This window comes from Gallus gallus, chromosome 14, assembly GCF_016699485.2.
Source record: "Gallus gallus isolate bGalGal1 chromosome 14, bGalGal1.mat.broiler.GRCg7b, whole genome shotgun sequence".
Lineage (NCBI taxonomy): Eukaryota > Metazoa > Chordata > Aves > Galliformes > Phasianidae > Gallus > Gallus gallus.
Window position 1 is genome coordinate 13,502,847 of NC_052545.1, and position 17,607 is coordinate 13,520,453.

General features: G+C 52.0%; 2 protein-coding genes across 12 annotated transcripts in view; both read left to right on the top strand.

Annotated features, from left to right (window-relative positions):
* The first annotated feature begins 2,604 nt into the window (after positions 1-2,604).
* Positions 2,605-5,631, top strand: NHLRC4 (NHL repeat containing 4). Its single transcript, XM_015294737.4, has 2 exons — positions 2,605-2,677; positions 4,153-5,631. The coding sequence occupies exon 2, from the start codon at positions 4,169-4,171 to the stop codon at positions 5,222-5,224; it is 1,056 nt and encodes a 351-aa protein (XP_015150223.2). The 5' UTR covers positions 2,605-2,677; positions 4,153-4,168; the 3' UTR covers positions 5,225-5,631.
* Positions 5,632-5,946: 315 nt separating this feature from the next.
* PIGQ (phosphatidylinositol glycan anchor biosynthesis class Q) overlaps positions 5,947-17,607 on the top strand; it is a 30,659-nt gene continuing 18,998 nt past the window's right edge. For 3 of the 11 annotated variants that reach the window (XM_015294732.4, XM_040647749.2, XM_040647752.2), the window contains exons 1-4: positions 6,192-6,336; positions 8,303-8,994; positions 13,602-13,733; positions 14,882-15,002. In XM_015294732.4, coding sequence (XP_015150218.2) covers positions 8,330-8,994; positions 13,602-13,733; positions 14,882-15,002 — 918 coding nt within the window. In that variant the 5' untranslated portion in view covers positions 6,192-6,336; positions 8,303-8,329. Of the gene's footprint in view, positions 6,131-6,191; positions 6,337-6,475; positions 7,253-8,130; positions 8,995-13,601; positions 13,734-14,881; positions 15,003-17,607 lie in introns of those variants that run through there. The other 8 variants (XM_015294731.4, XM_015294735.4, XM_025155290.3 and 5 more) reach the window with 5 other exon arrangements.

Below are 17,607 nucleotides of genomic sequence, written 5' to 3' on the forward strand. Positions count from 1 at the left end.
AGGAGGGGGCAATGAGCTGTGTTCTGAGCTGCAAGCCGGGGGAGGCAGCCAACCTCTTCAGTTATACAGGAAAAAAAAAAAAGAGTAGAAAAGACTACAACATTTCCCTGTTGCCTTTCTTCCCCAGCCCATCCATTATTCCAGTTGGAGGTTTCCTTTCCCAGCTCACGGATACCTCCGAATGGATGTGAACAGATTATTTCCCTGGGTGTTTGCCCAGGGCAGAACCACTCTGGCTTTGGAGTTGGATAAAAGGCTCAGAGAGTGAAGTAGAGAGGGTTTAAGTACTTGAAAGTGATGTTGGGAGTATGTAGGAGAGCCGCGGTCTGGCTCGGGGGCACACGGTCCCCAAGGGCAGCCTGGAAGAGCAAAAGTGAGAGCGAGAGCGTGAGCAAGAGCGAGAGTGAGAGCACGTCTCCCTTGAGCCTCTCTCGGGCCTCCCTCTGCTCCAGGGGATGCAGGTGATGCTGGGTACCAGGGCCAGGTGCCACCCTAGGAGCCGCTCATGGCCCAGCACTGGGCTGCCACAGCTTGGGGATGGATGAGGAAAGGGTGGCAGTGGGGCTAGCCCATAGGTCTGCTCCTGCAGCGAAAGGGCTTTCTGCCAGTGCCCACCGATCTGCACTGCCTTTGGCCCTTTTGGTCAGACTCAGCAGAGAGCTAGATGTCCCAAACAGGATTAATTTCCTAATCCTCTGGTGAGCCTTGTGGGAGGGAAAGACTGTGCAGGAGGAGGAATGGGACTTTCCTATTGCTTTGCCCAAAGAGCTCAGCCCCTATCAGACACCAGAGAACCTTCTCCACAGGTTAGATGACTGACAATGGGGACTCTGGTGTCTCACAGGGTGAACATATTTTATAGAAGCCAGGAATAGGGCAGCTTTAGGATTTCCCAACCAATGCTCTCAAAGCAGTCTGAGACACTGCTGCCCTACTTCGTGTCTGTCTGAGAACAGTCCCAGCCTTCAGTCCAAATCTCCCCAAGGCAACTGAAACCCTCCATGGATCCCATGGCCATCCACGTCCTCCTGATCCTCTCCCCATCCCCACAGGTATGATCGAGGTAAGTTTGGCTTTGTTTTTTCACAACTCTACCTATAGGTAGTAACCTCATGGGATAAGCCACCTGGCATACATGTATGGTGCTAGGCAGGTGCTGTGCCCCATCCCCTGGGCACAGAGCTTTCCTTGTGTGCGCTCAGGCCAGAGCTCATGGCCCTGGGATAAGGGGAGGGAAAGCCCCAAGGGATGAAGGTCACTGCTAATGCCTGCCAGTGCCATGTTCTGGGAAAACCTGAACTGCACCCAAGCTCTCCTCGCCTGGTCCATCTGTAGTGTGGGCAGCCAGAGCATGCCCCCGTCTTTGAACTCTGCAGCTCCCAGCGTTGGCGTGGGCATGGGCTGTACCATGACACAGGTGTCTCCTGAGGTCCAGGGGTGGCTTCAAAACGGGTTGTGACAGAGGCACGGTCCTGGAAAGGTGAACAGGAGCCCCAGGGCCAGGCTGTGTTTGTTTATCATGGTGATGGAGCACACAACAGTGAAACAAAAGGTCAGACCCTGTTGCCCTGGGAGATGGTTTTTGAAGCTGCCTATGTCCTGCTGGGACTTGGATGGAGTGGCCCCAGTGCTTGTCATGTCAGGTTACTTTGTAATTTTGCCTGGTAATAGGCCTGAAGCAGCCCTCCAGACCTTGTGAGCTTCAGGGACGCACCGAGAGGACCAGAAGTGCCCCAAGCACTAAATCAGGAGCTCCCAGCCCAGAGCTCCAGAGGCAGCTCCCCATTCCTGCAGCCCCCCCACAGCCAGCAGGGCCCAACTGCCTCCAAGTACCCCAAAAGATGGAAAGATGGGGGCAGATTGATCCAAACTTCATTGTCTTTGGCTCATCTGAGTAAAGGACAGGTAGAAACATGATTAAGCCCAAGGAAAACCTTGGCCACATTTAAGGTGGATGCTTTGAGCTCATCCCTGGCCAGGGTGGACCCCACACTATGCAAAGCCAGTGCTGAGCAGTGCCTTGTGGTGGGACCTCACTGGTTCTGCATTTACACTTCACAATCTTTGCTTGAACTGATCAATGCTACCTCCAACTCAGCACAGCAGCAGGGAGCCATGGTTGAGACACACAGTAACCAAGAGCTGGGCTCTTTCCCAAGAGCTTCTCCAGTAGACCTCAGACCCTGGCACTGCAAAAATCCCCATCTCCTCCCATAAATGGGGGCACCCAACTGCACATGACCCAGGCTGGGAGCACACAGGGAGCCAGGGAGGTACAGTGAGCCCTGATCTGAGGCATAGGAATGCCCCCACCCCACTCCCAAAGGATGCTTCACTCAGGTGCAGCACATTGCTCCCTCTGCCTGAAGCTCTGCATAAAAGCCCCTAATTGTCACTGCACCTGGGCACCTTGGGGCCTCTCCTCCACTGATCCTGGAGGAAAGACACCTTTTCTCAGGGCACGAGACTAGCAGGGAGTAAAAACTGGGTGTACCAGCCTTTCTCTTGCTGCTTCTGGTTGTCAGCACAAGAAGCTGTTGTGTTTACCCACACTCAAGGGCAATCATCTGTCACTAACAACACAACACAGCACCGTCATCATCCACCCTGAGCTTGGCCAGGGAGCAGGACAGAGCCAGCAGGAAGGACGGGAAGCCCCAGGACAACCAGACGAGAGGTAGGAGCTGGGCTCTTGGCCATGCACAGTCACTGAGCTGTGCTGGGGATGGGGTCAGGGCCAGTGAAGTGGGCACTTGTGGTTTTGGGTTTGTGCTGGCTGGCACGTTAGCCCTTTGGCTGGTAACTCACTTTTTCCCAACGGTGGAAGCCAGTTTATTGGATTTGAACTCTGCTCAGTTCTGCAGGAAGACCCCGATGCGCCCTGGCAGCAGCAGTGTGAGGGCTGGAGGAGGGCTTGGTGCCACCTCGCAGCTCCCTGCTGTCAGGGGCTGAGGCACGCTCCCCTGCACTGAGGGAAGAAGGTGGGAAAGTTGTACTCAAGCCACAGATCCAACAGGAACCGGATTCCCCCCATATTCACACCCACTCTCATGGACTTGCATTTGGTATCTCTGCAAAAATTCGGGAATGATGTTTCAGACATTTGCAGTGTTTGCATTCAGGAAGGATAGTGAGCACCCAGTTTGCCTCAGCCCAGCACAGCCCTTTAGCAGTGGCTTGGGGAAGTATTACTTTTGCAGGCAGTGTAAAACAGCAGCCAGTCATGGGACACAGGGCAATCAAGGTGGAACAGTGGCCCACAAACAGAACAGCTGAATGTGTCCTTTATAATAATTATTATGAGAACATTTAAAGCAAGGTTAACTTCTGCCTCTCCAGGATCTTCACCAAGGCCACATTTCTCTTAGCAGCTCCTGCCTGCTGGAGAGCAGGGCTGAGGAGACTGGGTTTTGCAGGACCCGTTCCTTCATATTTGTGGATGTAAAACAGGGTGGGCAAAAGAGAAACTGGTGGTTGCTGTGGTGGCTCTCCCATCTGAAAGAAGATGCAACCCACTTCTGAAATGTTTGTGCAGGCTGAATCAGAGCAACACCTCTCTTTTTCTTCCTACCAAGGCATTGGCTGTTTCTAGAGTACATTGGTTTGGATGGAAAGAGGCTGCCCTTAGCAAACACGTGCCCTGGCCGGGTGTGAAATCTGACCCACACGGGAGTGGAGGAAAAGTTATCCCCAGCCAGCGCTAGCAAGGACTGAGCATGGCTTGGGGAGATGTGGCTTAGAGAAAATAGGGTCAAGAAATGTGAAGAACCTGAGAGAAGCCACTGCTCACAAGAACTGGAGAGGTGGAGTTCACACCCAGTGCACTCACACACAGGGCCGTCCCTTCTGCATATACCCTCAGGACGGATCTGTGACTCAGAAGTTTGTCATTGAAGCCCATGCGCTGTTTTGGTTGCAGATCCAGCTTTGCTCCCCTTCGATTTTTGTGCCATTGTCCCTGTTTATATTTTGAGCATGTAATTAGTGGGCAGGACCATGAGCTGTTCTCTGCTGCTTTGGTGTGAATCCAGCCTAGCACCAACACCTTGGCCCTGTGTAGACAGCAAGCACCTGAGCTCAGAGCAGAGCTGTTCCCAGAGATGGCACCAGGCGGGGTCAGTAATAGTCCTTCCACTCACTCACTCTAAACAGGAATGAGAGTCTCAACATGGACACCGCTCTGGAGACGAGCCAGCAGAAGGAGAAGCTTCTGAAAGCCCTCTACACCCTCCAGCTGAAGTCAAACACCACGCTGCAGACGGCCAGCCCGCTGCTGAGCAGCCAGCAGGGCATGGGCATGGTGACAGAGCTCCAAGTCCAGCAGCTGGCAGACAAGACCAAAACCCTGTGTAGAGACCTGGACGACATCAAGAACCTCCTCCACTATCGTCAGGATGAGCTGGTCAGGCAGATCCCCAACCCCACTGGCAGCCGTTATGGGTGTGTAAGTGGAATCCATTGCTCCCGGGATGGCTCTATCTATGTGACAGCCGAGGCTGCTCCCTGGGTGCATGTGCTCAGCAGCACGGGCCAAGTGCTGAGGTCCCTGCCCTGCTGGCAAACGGGGAGGGAAGGTGGCAGTTTCTTGCCGGAGGATGTGACTGTGACTCGGGCAGGAATGGTGGCCGTAGCTGACATGATAAATGGGGCTGTGTGGGTCTTCAATCCTCACACCACCCCCTCCAAAGGGGAATGGATAAAGATCGGGAAGCTTGGCTCCCCCAGAGGTGTTGGAGTGGACTCCACGGGTAAGATCTTAGTAGCAGACTATGCCCAAGGCCAGGTCTGCAGCTTTGCACTGGACCATGCCTTCAGGACACTGAACATCTGCTCGGTCCCCAACCTGCAGGGACCTCGTTATGTCAGCCCAGCACCCAACGGAGGCTTTGTGGTAAGTGAGGAATGCGGAGACGTCAAGGTGTTCACAAGCAGTCATAAAGCCATTTGCTCCCTCAGCAGCAAATACGGACACCGGTTTGGCAACCCGGCGGGGGTGTGTGTGGATGCAGAAGGCAGCGTGGTGGTGGCAGACGAGCAGCACCGCACCGTCCATTTGTTCCCACAGAGCGGGGCTCCCATCTGCCTGGTGTCCACAGGGCTGCGGAGGCCGGCTGGCGTGGCCTGCTCCCCCTTCGGGCACCTCTTTGTGGCAGACACAGGTGAGAACTGTGTGAAAGTCTTCAAGTACCACGTGAGGCCCCGCCAGCCCTTGGGCACCTTGTGACAGCCTTCAGAGCAGGGCCTGCTCCACCACAACCCTGCTGAGCTTTGGGTCCGCCGGTGGGTTGCAAATGAAGGCGTTCCCGTTGTCCCCACACTCAACCACGTTGTCGCCATCCAGCTTTTCCAGACGGCAGAAACAAGGACTACAGCTCCACGCTTCCTGGGTCCACCAGAGGGCTAAAGGACTGAGATAGGCCTCCCCAGGGGCCTATCGCCCTCAGACACAGGGCTTGGGTTTGGGCGGTGCTGTGTGGAGCCATGGGTTGGTATCCGTGGTCCTTGTGGGTCCCCTCCAGCTTGGAAGATTCTGTGGTTCTGTAAGGATGGCGGTGCGTTGGAGCCTCGGAAACTGATCGCCATCCTCCCGTGTGTCTTCTCAATGAAATAATTACTTCTCTTCCACACGCACCCATCTGATGTGGCCACGCTTCTGCCTCCCTGATGTCCGAGGCAGAGCACAGCCAGAGGGGTAAGGCCGGGACAGAGCTGAGTTTGAGATACCCTCCAGGAGAGCGTTCAAAGGAAGGTAACAAATTCCATGCCGCATTCCTGACCTCTACAGGGAAGCAGCAACTACTGCACGGAGCGCGTTTCCTATCTGCACGTCCCATTGCTCACACAACCTTTGGGCTGCACTGTTCTGGAGCCAGGTCGCTATCAGCACGCGGCGGGCAGGGTGTGGTGGCACAGGGAGGGCTGTTTTCCTCTCCTGCTCCATCCCGTGGCAGGGCAGGCTGCCTCACAGCTCCCAGGCCGCAGCTGACACCTCCGGGCTGCCAGCGCGCTCAGCCCGGCTGTGCCAGGCACACCGTTCTGCACTCAGTGCTGTGATCTGTGCCCCGCAGCTGCCTCATCCCAAGCACGCCCCAGTGGGTGCCCCTTCCCTTCGTGCTTGGTCAGCAGGAGGGTAAGCCGGGGGCAGAGCGCGGGGAGAGGCTGCCAGGCACCGCGAGGCACCGCGAGGCCCTGGAGCTGAGCGCTGCTGCCACAAGAGATAGCAGGGCCGAGCGCCGGCGCTGCTTATCGCACAGGCTCGGCGGCAGCCGCGGGTTACACCGCACGGCTCGCAGCCCTGTGAGGACGCCTCGGGTCGGAGGAGGGCAGCTCTGCGGGGTGAGGGCCTGAAAACCCAGCGGGAAGCGGGGCCTGGGGAGGGGGGCGAAAGGAGCGCCACAGCGGGCGGAACGCGGCACGCCGGGCTGCGGGGCCGGCCGGGCTTAGCGCTGTGCGCAGGCGGCGTCTCCGAGCGACCGGCAGCCGGAAGCGGGCGGCGCGGAGCGGTAGGCGGCGTTGGGCCGGAGAGGGGCGCGGGGCGGTGCGGGGCGGTGCGGGGCAGGGGGGCGCCACAGCAGCGCTGCGGGCGGGGCGGGGCGGGGGCGCCTTCCGTTCCGTGCTGCGTTTCCAGGCCTGGCGGCGCTAACGGCAGCGGAAAGAGCTCGGGGTTCCCGGGCTGGGATTTACCCTGGGCTCCTTTCCACCGCTGCCTCGTCCCCTGCACGCCCGGACCCACAGCTGTGCCCCCAGCAGCCGTGCAGCCCGGAGTGCGTAGAATGGCTTTGGTGGGAAGGCCCTCCCCAGCTGTGCCACCCAGGGCCCATCTGTGGCCACGGGCACCTCCAGTGATGGGCACCCACAGCTCTGGGCAGCAGCGCAGCGCCCCACCGCCCTCTGAGTCCAGGATTTCCTCCTCACATCTCACCTAAATCTTTAGTTTAAAGCCTCCCCCCCCCCGGTCCTGGCGCTGTCTGCTGGTGGTGCATGCACTGTGTGAGCAGGAGGTGCCCCATGTTTGGCTGCAGAGGTATTGGTGCGAGGTGGGAGCTGTGCACGGATGCTGGGTGTCCCTCGTTCATTTCCTTCTATCTGGGAGCGTATGTGGCTCCTAGCAATGGTGTTCCTAACGATCGTTAGGGGTTGGTGATGCTGTTTGCTCAGTTGGACTGCAGATCCCTCGCCCTTTCCATGCCCACTGTGCTGCACCTTTCCAGTCTCAGGATGTCACACCTGCCAGTTTTCTACCCTGCTTTTGGTATGTTTTCCCTTCTGCTGGAGGCTTGAAGCCCTTTGGAAAAAATACAGATTATTTCAAGTTCTCCCGAGATGCTTGCAGGCTCTGCATCTCTGCGGTTATCCTCAGTAATGGAGGAGGGGATGTCATTCCCAGTGTGGGCTCCCAAAGCTGGGCTGGAGCCCCCAGTGCCTGCAGGTGCTGTGCTCAGCAGCAGAACCCCCCTGAGCACCCTGATGGAGGGGATGCTCTGGGGTGGGCTTCTCAGTGCTCCTCTGTGAGCCATATTTGCAGGGCTGTGGGCCTGGGAGCAGCTTAACCACTTGCCTTTGCTGCTGCCCCACTGCCTGCTCTATTCCACCGCGAATCGCTCGGTGCTGAGATTTACTCCATCAATTGTCCTATATTAAAAAGGGAGGAAAGAAACCAAAGCACAGGGACCTGCGCGTTGTGCATCCTCTGTGCGTGTTATAAATACACTGCGTTCCTCTTTCCGACTGACTGGGTCCCTCACAGAGCAGCCAGCCTGGGGGGCTGTGGAGTTTTCACATCTCTAACAAAGCACTGAAGGACAGAAAAGGACAACGGGTGCCAGATGCCGATTGTTCTGTGCGAGCGCTCTCCTTACAGCAATTATCTTTCTGTTAGGAACCTTCACCTTACTTAAAGAGACATTGTCAGCTGTCCTGAAGCTCCCTTTTAATAAAAGTCTTGTGATGCCATTGAGATATTTTCTTAATGACATCAAGAAAAAACACTTCGGATACAGAGCACTGATAAAGCAGAGGTGCCTCTCCTGGTTTGGGATCTCACATGTAATGAACTGAAGCTACTTGGTAAACTGTAATCAGTTGGTCATTGTAGTCTGCTTGCAGCAAACTTCTTGTCTTTGTTTCTAGGTGAGAGGAGGGGGTGAGTGATGTGGCCACGGCTGCTCGGTGTGTTTGTTACTGAGCTCAGCTCTGGGTGCCTGGGTGATAGAGGAGACCTCCTTGCTGGTGACTTTGGCCGGCTCACGTTTTCCTTGCATCTAATGACCATCCCAAACTCTGTTCCTGTGCCTGTTGGCAGGTGTCCCGTCCTCCGAGGATTGCTGGCATGGTCCTTAAGGTCTTCTTTCCTTCGTGCTGCTCCTCGGCAGAAAGCGGCATTTTGATCGGCCGCTGGATCCCAGAGCAGAGCTCTGCTGTCATCCTCGCCGTGGTCCATTTCCCCTTCATTCCTGTTCAGGTGAAGCAGTATCTCAGGGAAGTCCAGCAGGTGACCAAGGTCAGCGTTTCTGTGCTCGGCTCATGGAACAACAGCAAACAGGAGAAAGAAGAGAGTTTGAGTGAGTTCTTGGAGGACCTTGGGACGATATTCTCTCATGAGCCGTGGATTCAGATAAGCAAAGAGGGAGACAGCAAATTCTGGAACTGTTCTACCCTTCAGAAACAGCCTGACAACCACAGAGAGGAAGAAATCATCTTAGTGTATTATGACCAGCGTAAAGTCATGCTTTCCCATCTGCACCCCCCCTCGGACACAGCTGACCTCGGGGCAGAGGATGCCTCCAAGCTCTCTGCCATCTTTAACACAGTTGCAAGCAGCAAGGTGCTCTTCATGACAGACAGATACGACGATGGGCCCATTAAGATGACCCACTGGCAGTCGGATGGCATTGAAGCAAGCATCATTGTGGAGCTGATGAAGCAGGCCTCGGTGCCTGCCTGCATGCTGCTGACGTTCCTGCTTTCCCTTGTCTCTGGGGTCTGCAACAGCAGGTGAGTGCTGCGGCATCGGCCTGCTTGCATTTGGTGGGGAGATTAATTTGTGTGTAGGCATCGCAGAGCATCATGAGGTTCCTGCTAAAACTCTTTTGTTTCAGTCACTACCAGTCACATTGCATCACCTGGTACTGCTTCTGGTTTCAGGTACCTTGGAGACAGCCAAGAGGCATACTTTTCTGATCTATCAGATCATCAGAGTGCAAAAGGATGGGCTCCTGGTGACAGGTGATGCCAGCTCCTCTCATGCCCTCTAACCATAGCAGGCTGTGGGTCAGACTGATGGACATCATGGGCAGTCCCAGCACATCTGCAGACCCCGTGCCAACCAGTGGCATGTCAGGTTCTGTGGGCAACAGAAGGCTGAGGATCCCCTGGATAAACCTGCTGTCGGAAACAGGCTGCTGCAGAGCTGCTCTGAAAGTGTGGGGAGCTCTGCTGAAAGCACAAGGCAGAAACCCTTAGACCCTTGGAGGTGTGGGGAGGTTTTCTGGGGAGGCACTGAGCTGTTGCCCACATGCAGCAGGGGTAGCTTGACCCTGCTTCAGTTTCATAATGGCTGAAATGGTTTTCCAGCTCTTACGTGGCTGGCAGACCAATGTGAGGGTTTCCTTAATGGTTTGATAGCTGAGACTCTTCAGTCCCTGTTTGCTGTGGAAACCTCACTGGCTAAATACATCATTTAATAGTATGTCTGAACCCATCACTTCTTGGACCTCGTAGCAGTTTGCAGGCAGTGCTGGTCTGTGTGAAGCCTTGGTGAGATCCATTTGTGACAACAGCGAAACTGAGTAGGATGTTTGAAATGTAATGCGTGGCAAGTACGTGCTCTAAAGAGGAATTCTGAGCAGATTTGAAGGGTAGGAGCTTCTGCATCCAATGCATGCAATGCTGAATAACACGGCTGGTCGGCCAGCAGCCAGCCTGGTGAGTGCCAGCATGCCAGAGTGGGTGCTGGAGATCAGCTTCCAAGCTGCAAAGGGACACTTTGATTGATCAGATTTGGATAACAGCTACTGCTGTAGTCATGGTTAAATCTTCTCAAGTGCAGCCTGAGGGTATGGGGAGCAGACTCTTTTAACAGGTTTCTAATTGTATGATGCTGTCATGAAAAATGACAGCGCAGCTCTTCATATGCAGACATTTGCTGAGCAGTTGGGTTATGTGCATTGGTACATGAAGGGAAAACTGTCCATTTTTGGACTACCCTGCTGGAAGAGACTTAGGGTCAGAATAAAACCTGTTGTAATCAGGAACCACCAGTGCCTACTGGGGTGGCTGTGCAGACATGGACCGTGCACTAGGCTGGAAGTGGAAGTGAAGGCAGAGCTTTGTGATTGGATAGAAGGTTGAAGTCAGCTCTGAAGGTCCTTTTTTTTTGGCTGTGTGTGGGCTGTGTTCAATGACTAACAAGCGGGTGATCCTTTTCCATCCAGGCCCATTGGGGTTCAGACTTATGGTCAGCTTAAGCCCAAGCCTCACGGGTCTCCAAAAGGCCGTAGCCCAAGCATCACTTGGGAGTTTGAGCCCGTTCCTTGCAGCCTGGCAGGCTGGACACAGGAAGCCATAGCCTGTTTATCAGCAGCTATTCTAATTTCAGCTTTTACTAAGCCCACTGTGGATGTGTGAAGCCCAAGCAGCCGCTTTGCTAGCAGCCAGCTGCACATACAGAATGCATGGCTCACTGTGCTTAGACCTGGCCTGAATTTGTTCTTAACCTTGGGACACAGATGGAGGTTTCTTTCTGCTCTGGTTTTATTCACCTGTAGCACCTGCATGATATTTGCTTATTTTGCCAGTGGTTTCAAACATCATTCTTAGAGGAGATGGATTAACACCTGCATTTATGACAGAGATTCTGCTCGACCTTCTGAGTCAGTCAGTGCAGTTTAGTTCCATTTACCACTTGGTGTGTAATACAGCTGAATTGTGCCAATATCTGCAGTGCAAGAGGGGTTCAAGGATGGCATGTGTAAGCATCCTACCAGCTAACACCACTTGCTCCAGGATAGCTGCTTTGGATGGTTCCCTTGGTTTTTGTGGGGGATTGGATCTTCCTGGGGGAGGAAGGTGAGGAGGCCTTGCTGCCCACACCTCTCCGAGCACCACATGCAGAGGCAGAAAGGGACCTGAAATGGGACCGGTTGGTAATGGAGCCATTCCCCAGTGAGGCTTCTTGGGTGCCTGCTTTTACTTGAAGGGTTTTGTGTCACCCAGGCTTTAACTTACAGGAAATGAGCTACTGGCTATATCATGTTTTGGGTGCCATGTGGACAGGTTGCTGTTCGCCTGGGGAAGAGGAAGGTCCTTCCCATGGGCAGCTTGGTGATGGGTTCTCAGTTCTGAAGTCTCCTTCCCTTTGCTCTGATGCATTCTCTGTCTGCAAGTACTGCAGTACTTCTTTTGTCCCCAGATCTCTGTGATCCTAAGGGACAGTTGGATCTGAGGAGCAGAAGAAGTTCAGTGACATCCGCTCAGGCTGCAGAGGCCTGGGGCTGCTGCTGGAGAGCCCTGTGCTGTACGTTTGTGCTGGGGAAGTGGGGAGGTATCCTTAGAAATCAGAGAAACTGAGCACCGACATCAATCCGACCTCACCAAACACGCTCTGATCTCAAATGAAGGCATTTCTTCAGCACCACCTTGTGCTAAGCAGGGCCCATTGCAGCTCAGCCTTCAGAGCGTGCAGGATTTCCCCAGCACGGGCAGGCTTTAGGGAGCTGTTTGGAGCAGCAGGATGGTTTGTATTGGGGTAATAAACTCCATGCTATGCTTTGTTCTAAAAGCCCTCTTACCGTGCTCTTAATGACTCCAGGACCTCTGTCTGATGCCTCGCCCAGAAGGGAGGCTTTTTGTTCCTGTGGTTTCTAGGAAAGAGCAAAAAGAGAGCCAGGGGGGTCTGCTGAATGGGGCTGTAATGTCTGTGTGTGATGTGGGCCCCAAAGGCTGCTTTCCATCTGATACCTGGAGAAAAAAAATACATTGGAAACTGAAGATTTACTCCTGCAGGCTATGTTAATTTATTTCCTTCTATTTGGAAGTACCCCAAAAGTGTCCTGCTGTTTAAATAAAGCAAGTATACATCATTCATATTTTATGTATATGATTGGTTTTCCTTTGCACTTGTAAAAATCATTGCATATACTGTGTGACAAAGAGGTGGGAGCATCTATGGCAATGCATAGTTGCCATGCATAGGGAAGGAGACCACGCAAGAAGTATTTTTGGCTTTCTTTCTCATTACTGTTGCAGATGGGAGTTTCCATAGCACATCTTGCAACTATTATATCAAGCTTTATGCAGCATGTTTGTATTTTTATTTAAATGAATGTGTACATACTGACTTGCCAAAGAAAGAGTGTAAGTGGAGCAATTCTGTGCTGTAGCAGAGGTTTGGACTTGGAGCCACTGGGGGGAGGGGAAGGGAAGGGAAGGGAAGGGAAGGGAAGGGAAGGGAAGGGAAGGGAAGGGAAGGGAAGGGAAGGGAAGGGAAGGGAAGGGAAGGGAAGGGAAGGGAAGGGAAGGGAAGGGAAGGATCCACAGCCTCAGTGAGTCTGCAGAGGTCTCTGAGGTGGGCAGCACAGGTGCCCACACTGCATCTCTCCTATATGGAGCTCTTTTCTCCATCACTCTAGCTGCAGTGTCCTGGTAAGTCAGCTGAACAACAGTGCATTCATTTGTCTCTAAGGTGGGAGGCTGAGATGGAGAGCTGAGTAACTCTCAAGTTAAAAAGAATGATTCATGTTATGCTATTCTGTGCGTTTCGGAATCAGTGTGTCTGAAAGTTGAGTGGGGAGGGGGAAGAGGACTTCAGCACCTTGCATGAAGTCTGGTCAAAAGGGCTTGGGAAGGTGGGGGGAGGAAGGGGATAGCAACCATAGAGAACCAAGCAGGACTTGGAACCAGTTTTAATGCTGCAATTCGTGTAAAATGGACCAGCAGGCAGAGGCTGGTCCTGGAGGCTCTGCTGCCATGCTGCAGGCTGAGTTCCTCCCATAGGGGCCAGGGGAGGCATGCACACGTTCATGGAAGTCTCCAGGCCTCACTCACTAATGGTCCCAACAGCTGTACAATTTCAGAAGGGAAGCAGAATCCCAGGAATCATTTTAGCATTTGGAAGGAATGTAAACTGAAGGAACGTGCCAACGCAGTAAAAGCGAGCGGGTGAAAGAGGTAACTAAAAGTGGAGATAGATTTCTAGACCTTTAGTGAGTGAAATGACCTTTGTGGACAGGAAAGAAGTGACCCCAATTATGTCAGCATCATAGTTTATTCCCCACAGCAGCCGTGGTCAAGGCTGCTGGGCACTCCTTGACAAACCTGTATCCCACGTGCCATTCTGGACTATGCAAATCACAGTTGGTCCTTCTTTTGTGCATTGTGTGGTAACAAAGGTAACTGAGCATCATTTAGTACATTTCTTCTCAGTCAAAAACTACACGTGAGTATTCCCTCCCCTCTGAGCCTGAAGTGGATGTTGACATGGAGTATGTCAGTGCCGTTTCTGGTTACATAACCTTCACTTTACACTAAATGTTTTGCATGGAGTTTGTACAAATAGTACGCAGGCAGCAGCCAAAGGGGATGTTCCTGTTGTGTTTCTGCAGGGTGCTGAAGTTTTGGCCTTTGTCTTTCTTGTGGAGCAAACTCTCAACCTGTGAGCAGCTGGGCCATCGCCTGCAGCACCTCCAGGTCATCAGCAGCAGCAAGAAGGCTCAAAACCAGACCCAGCTAATGAGGTATGGAGTGCACACACTGGCACATATGGCCCTGTCTCCTTTGGAGAACCCAAACCATGGATCCTGTGCCTGCCACAGGGCTCTGAGACTTCCCTGGCTGACAGAACAGTGCTGCAGGGTCCTCGCTGTGCCATGTCATGCTACCTTGCTTGCTCTCCCCCCTGGTACTTTGCAGGCATCTTCCTTGTGCACTCTTTTATCCTGCTTATGTCTTTTGCCAGGTGTATGCTTTTTCCCCTATGCTAGGAAGGACGGCTGGGATCTTACCCACAGAAAGCCTGTACTGCACCCTTGTGGATAGTGCCTTGCTGTCAGTACTTCCACAAGCTCATTGCTTGCACGTGTGCTGCCAAGGTTAACCAAAAGCTACCATCGGTATTCAGCAGCACTTTCCAAAAGAGCAGAAAGGTTTGGTTGCTGCCCTCTTTTGCCTGCTCCTTTCATGCAGTAACTGAAGATCAGAGGCTCCAAAAGCAGTGAGGATGTCAGTGTAACAGAAAAAGCAAACGTGGAGCACAGTGAGTGGAACAGGAGAGGTGGGGATCTGACACAGATACTGAATGCACTATGGCAGTTACACAGCGACTCTGGTTCTGTGTGGTTCTCTGATCCTGGACAAATAGACTTCCAGAGAACACTTTGATTAGCAGATTTGAAGGCCAGATGTAATTGCGGTTGTTTAACCTGAAGAACTCACATAATAGAATTCCCTTCAGACCTGCTAGCAGTGAAAGGCAGTTCTGCAGCCCTGCTGGAGTTGCTTACATACCCAGGGATGCAACTGATTGCATTGACTGCAACTGAACTACACCTTTTGGAAAGCCATCTGATCTCCATGGGGATCCTCCAAGTGCTGGTGCACTTGGGACTGTTGAATTCGCACTGAGTGTACATATACACCTTGTCCAACATTCCTTTTTGTAGCTTCCACCCTGCTATTCACTTCCCTTAAAGAGGTTTCATGGTGTGGCAGGCTCAGAGGGGCTTGGTGTTCAGCCACAGCAGTAGCAGCAGGTCAGTGGAAGTCGAAAGATGTCTCTACCATGTTTCTTTCCTAAGTTATCCTAGTGTCCCTGGGACAAGAAGGGCACTATTAGGTGCTGTCCTTCCTTTTGCTCTAACGTCGTTTCTTTTTATCCTGCATGCAGGAAAGCCAACATCTTTGTCTCTTTGCTGATTGATGTGGCTCTGGGGATACTGCTGATGTCCTGGCTGTACAGAAAGAACCAGATCGGTCACCTTGCTGACACTCTCATCCCCGTGGCTGATGTAAGTATGGCCGGAGCCGTTCCTCTCTCACCTTCTCTGGGCCCTGACCAGCTCTTGATGCCAGGTTGTTGTAGGGAGGCACTGCCTTACACACAAGGATTTCAGAGAGGGTCAGGTCTGAAGTCGTGCAAATGGGGTCTCCTCAGGAGCAGTGAAATCTTCAAATCAAGCCTGCTGGGGCTGCTCAAAAGGAACATAGCTCTGCTTTGAGTGTGCAGTGAATAGTAATTAGATGCTTACTGGAGGACTGTTCTAGTTCCCAAAGTAACAATTATGGCTTGGGCAGAGCTCTGCAGCTGCAAGTTGGAGTGGTTATCAAGTTCACAGAAGTCTCCTCAAGCTGTTGCTTTCTGGGACATTTGGTAAAAGCCAGCTGTAACCTGCGTTGAGTCTGATAAACTACTGAAGAGTCAAACTTGATAAGCATGCAACTGTGGCTGTGAAGAGAAAATTCATAGGGGAATCCAAAGGCATTAGCTAGACAGGATGCAAACACCTGAAATCCTAAGGATTCTGGCGTGCAGATGGTAAACCAGAAAAACCTGCTGTGTCCTGTGCTCTTCTCAGACATAACTCTTCTTGCCCACTGAGATCCCTCAGCATCAGCATAAATTCACAAAGAAGAAGCATGACTCATACTGTCCTGCTTTTCTGGTGGCTTGCTTTAAGTGCATCACTCCAATATATCTGTTTAGTGGCAGTAAGGAACAGATAATGCACTTCAGAGCCTGGAGGCCAGACTATTAATCTAAAGTTAGCTCTGATTTTAGAGCTTCTGTATCTTGGGAATACATGTGTAACCAGGGTCAAGCACTGCCATGGAGCTGCACAGCTTAATACTTTCTCTACCCACTTTTCTTCCACTTCTGGGAGAGAATGTGGATCTTTCCATTGGTTTCTTTCTGGCAGCTGGAGGTCATCATCTTTGCTCTTTCTCCAGCAAAGGGAGAAATTCCAGGGAGGAATTTTAGTCTGATTAGAGGATTCCATAAGCAGTTTATTTTTCTCTACTCGTCCTGTCTTTCTTGTGGGGAGATCAGAGTTCCCTCGGCAGTGATCTGTTTGGTCCATGTCTAACACTTTTGTTGTCACAAGCCATATGTCTCTGATCATTCTCATGCACACTGTGCTTTCGGAAAGTGTGTGTGGAGTGTGTCTGGAGACCCAGCATAGCTGTGGGTCATGTTACTGCTATTCCTGCTATTTGTTGTAGTCACACTTTAGAAGATTGCACGTTTTAGGGATTGATGCAGACTCCATTCAGCAGCAGTGATGGGGTAAGAAGGACATTTCTCCTGCAACAGATGTGCTCCTGAACTACTCGAGCTCTAAACCAAAGATCTTCTTTACATCTTATTCCTAAATCTTTGCCCTTACAGATATTTCAGCTGAAAAAGCTGAAGTTCTCTAAAGCTCTCCCTGTGGGATTCCTATAAGTGTCCAGCTCTCAGAAATCTGATTTCTCAACAAGTCTGCAAGGAAGTGGCTCTTGGCAGCATTCCTGTTTGCACAGGTGGCTCCAGGAGGGGTTCCATCTGCCCAGTGTCTTTGGCAGATGGGCGCTCTCCGTGCTCAAGGTGTATCTGATCCCAGCACCTGGCCTGGACAGGCTTGCTTGTGAGAGTTGCTCATTCATTCCTCTTTTAGAAGTTTAGCTCATCTGTCACTCCGCATACATATCATAATGTCACTTATTTTCATCAAGCCTTTCACATGTGTAGACCTCATTACCTCAGTATCACCAGGAGCTGTTTACTTATTTGCCTGGGAGTGTTCACTCCCTCTTGTATGGGCGGCCTGGCAGTCAGTTTATGCCCTTTTTCTCTGCTCCATCACCAAGCTTATCATTTCAGGCCACTCAACTCCTCTTACTTTCCAGCCTTTCTCTTTCCAAGCGTATTAGATTGTGGACATAAAATCATTTGGAGTCCTTTTACTGCCTTTGGTGGGCATTGATTTATGTGCATTATGTGCAGGCCTTAAAAAATGCAGTTCTGAGCAATCCCAAAATATACCAATGACTTCAGCATGTGGTATGCAAGCCAGCACCGCTTCTTTTCCAGTATGACAGCAAAATCTCCCCTTAGCCATCCAACAGTAGGTTTCCATTTTGCTGCTGAGTGTCCATCTGGTACACATTATTCCCATCACTTGAGCTTTCTCAAGTGCTTCTGTGTTGCCAAGTTCAGCAGTGCTAACTTTCCCATGTGCAGAATGAGTTACTTTTCCTTTCTCCTTCCCTGATGCTCTTTGCTGTTCTGCTTTTAGTGAGCCCCAGATCTGGTGATGATATTGACCTTCTTGTACCTCTGTATACGTTTGTAAACAGAACATGGGATAGATAGATATTAATAATCTTGTCATAATATGGTACAACGTTTTTTTTAACCTTATGGATTTGACTGATTTTAGTCTTGGCAAAATCTAATGTGAAACCTTATTGGCTTCGTTGCTATTAATACTGATTAACCTTTAGCTATCTGGGGGTTGGAAACAGTGCACTTTTTTTTTTCCTAGTAGCCATCTCAGTGGGAAGAAACAGATGCAGGTCGGTTGTTTTGACTCTCAACAGCTGCCAGGCTCACAATCCCAGCCTGCTGACGTG

Bases quoted from the DNA above. Each gene is read 5' to 3' on its own strand.
- NHLRC4 (XM_015294737.4), top strand. From the start codon at position 4,169: ATGGACACCGCTCTGGAGACGAGCCAGCAGAAGGAGAAGCTTCTGAAA.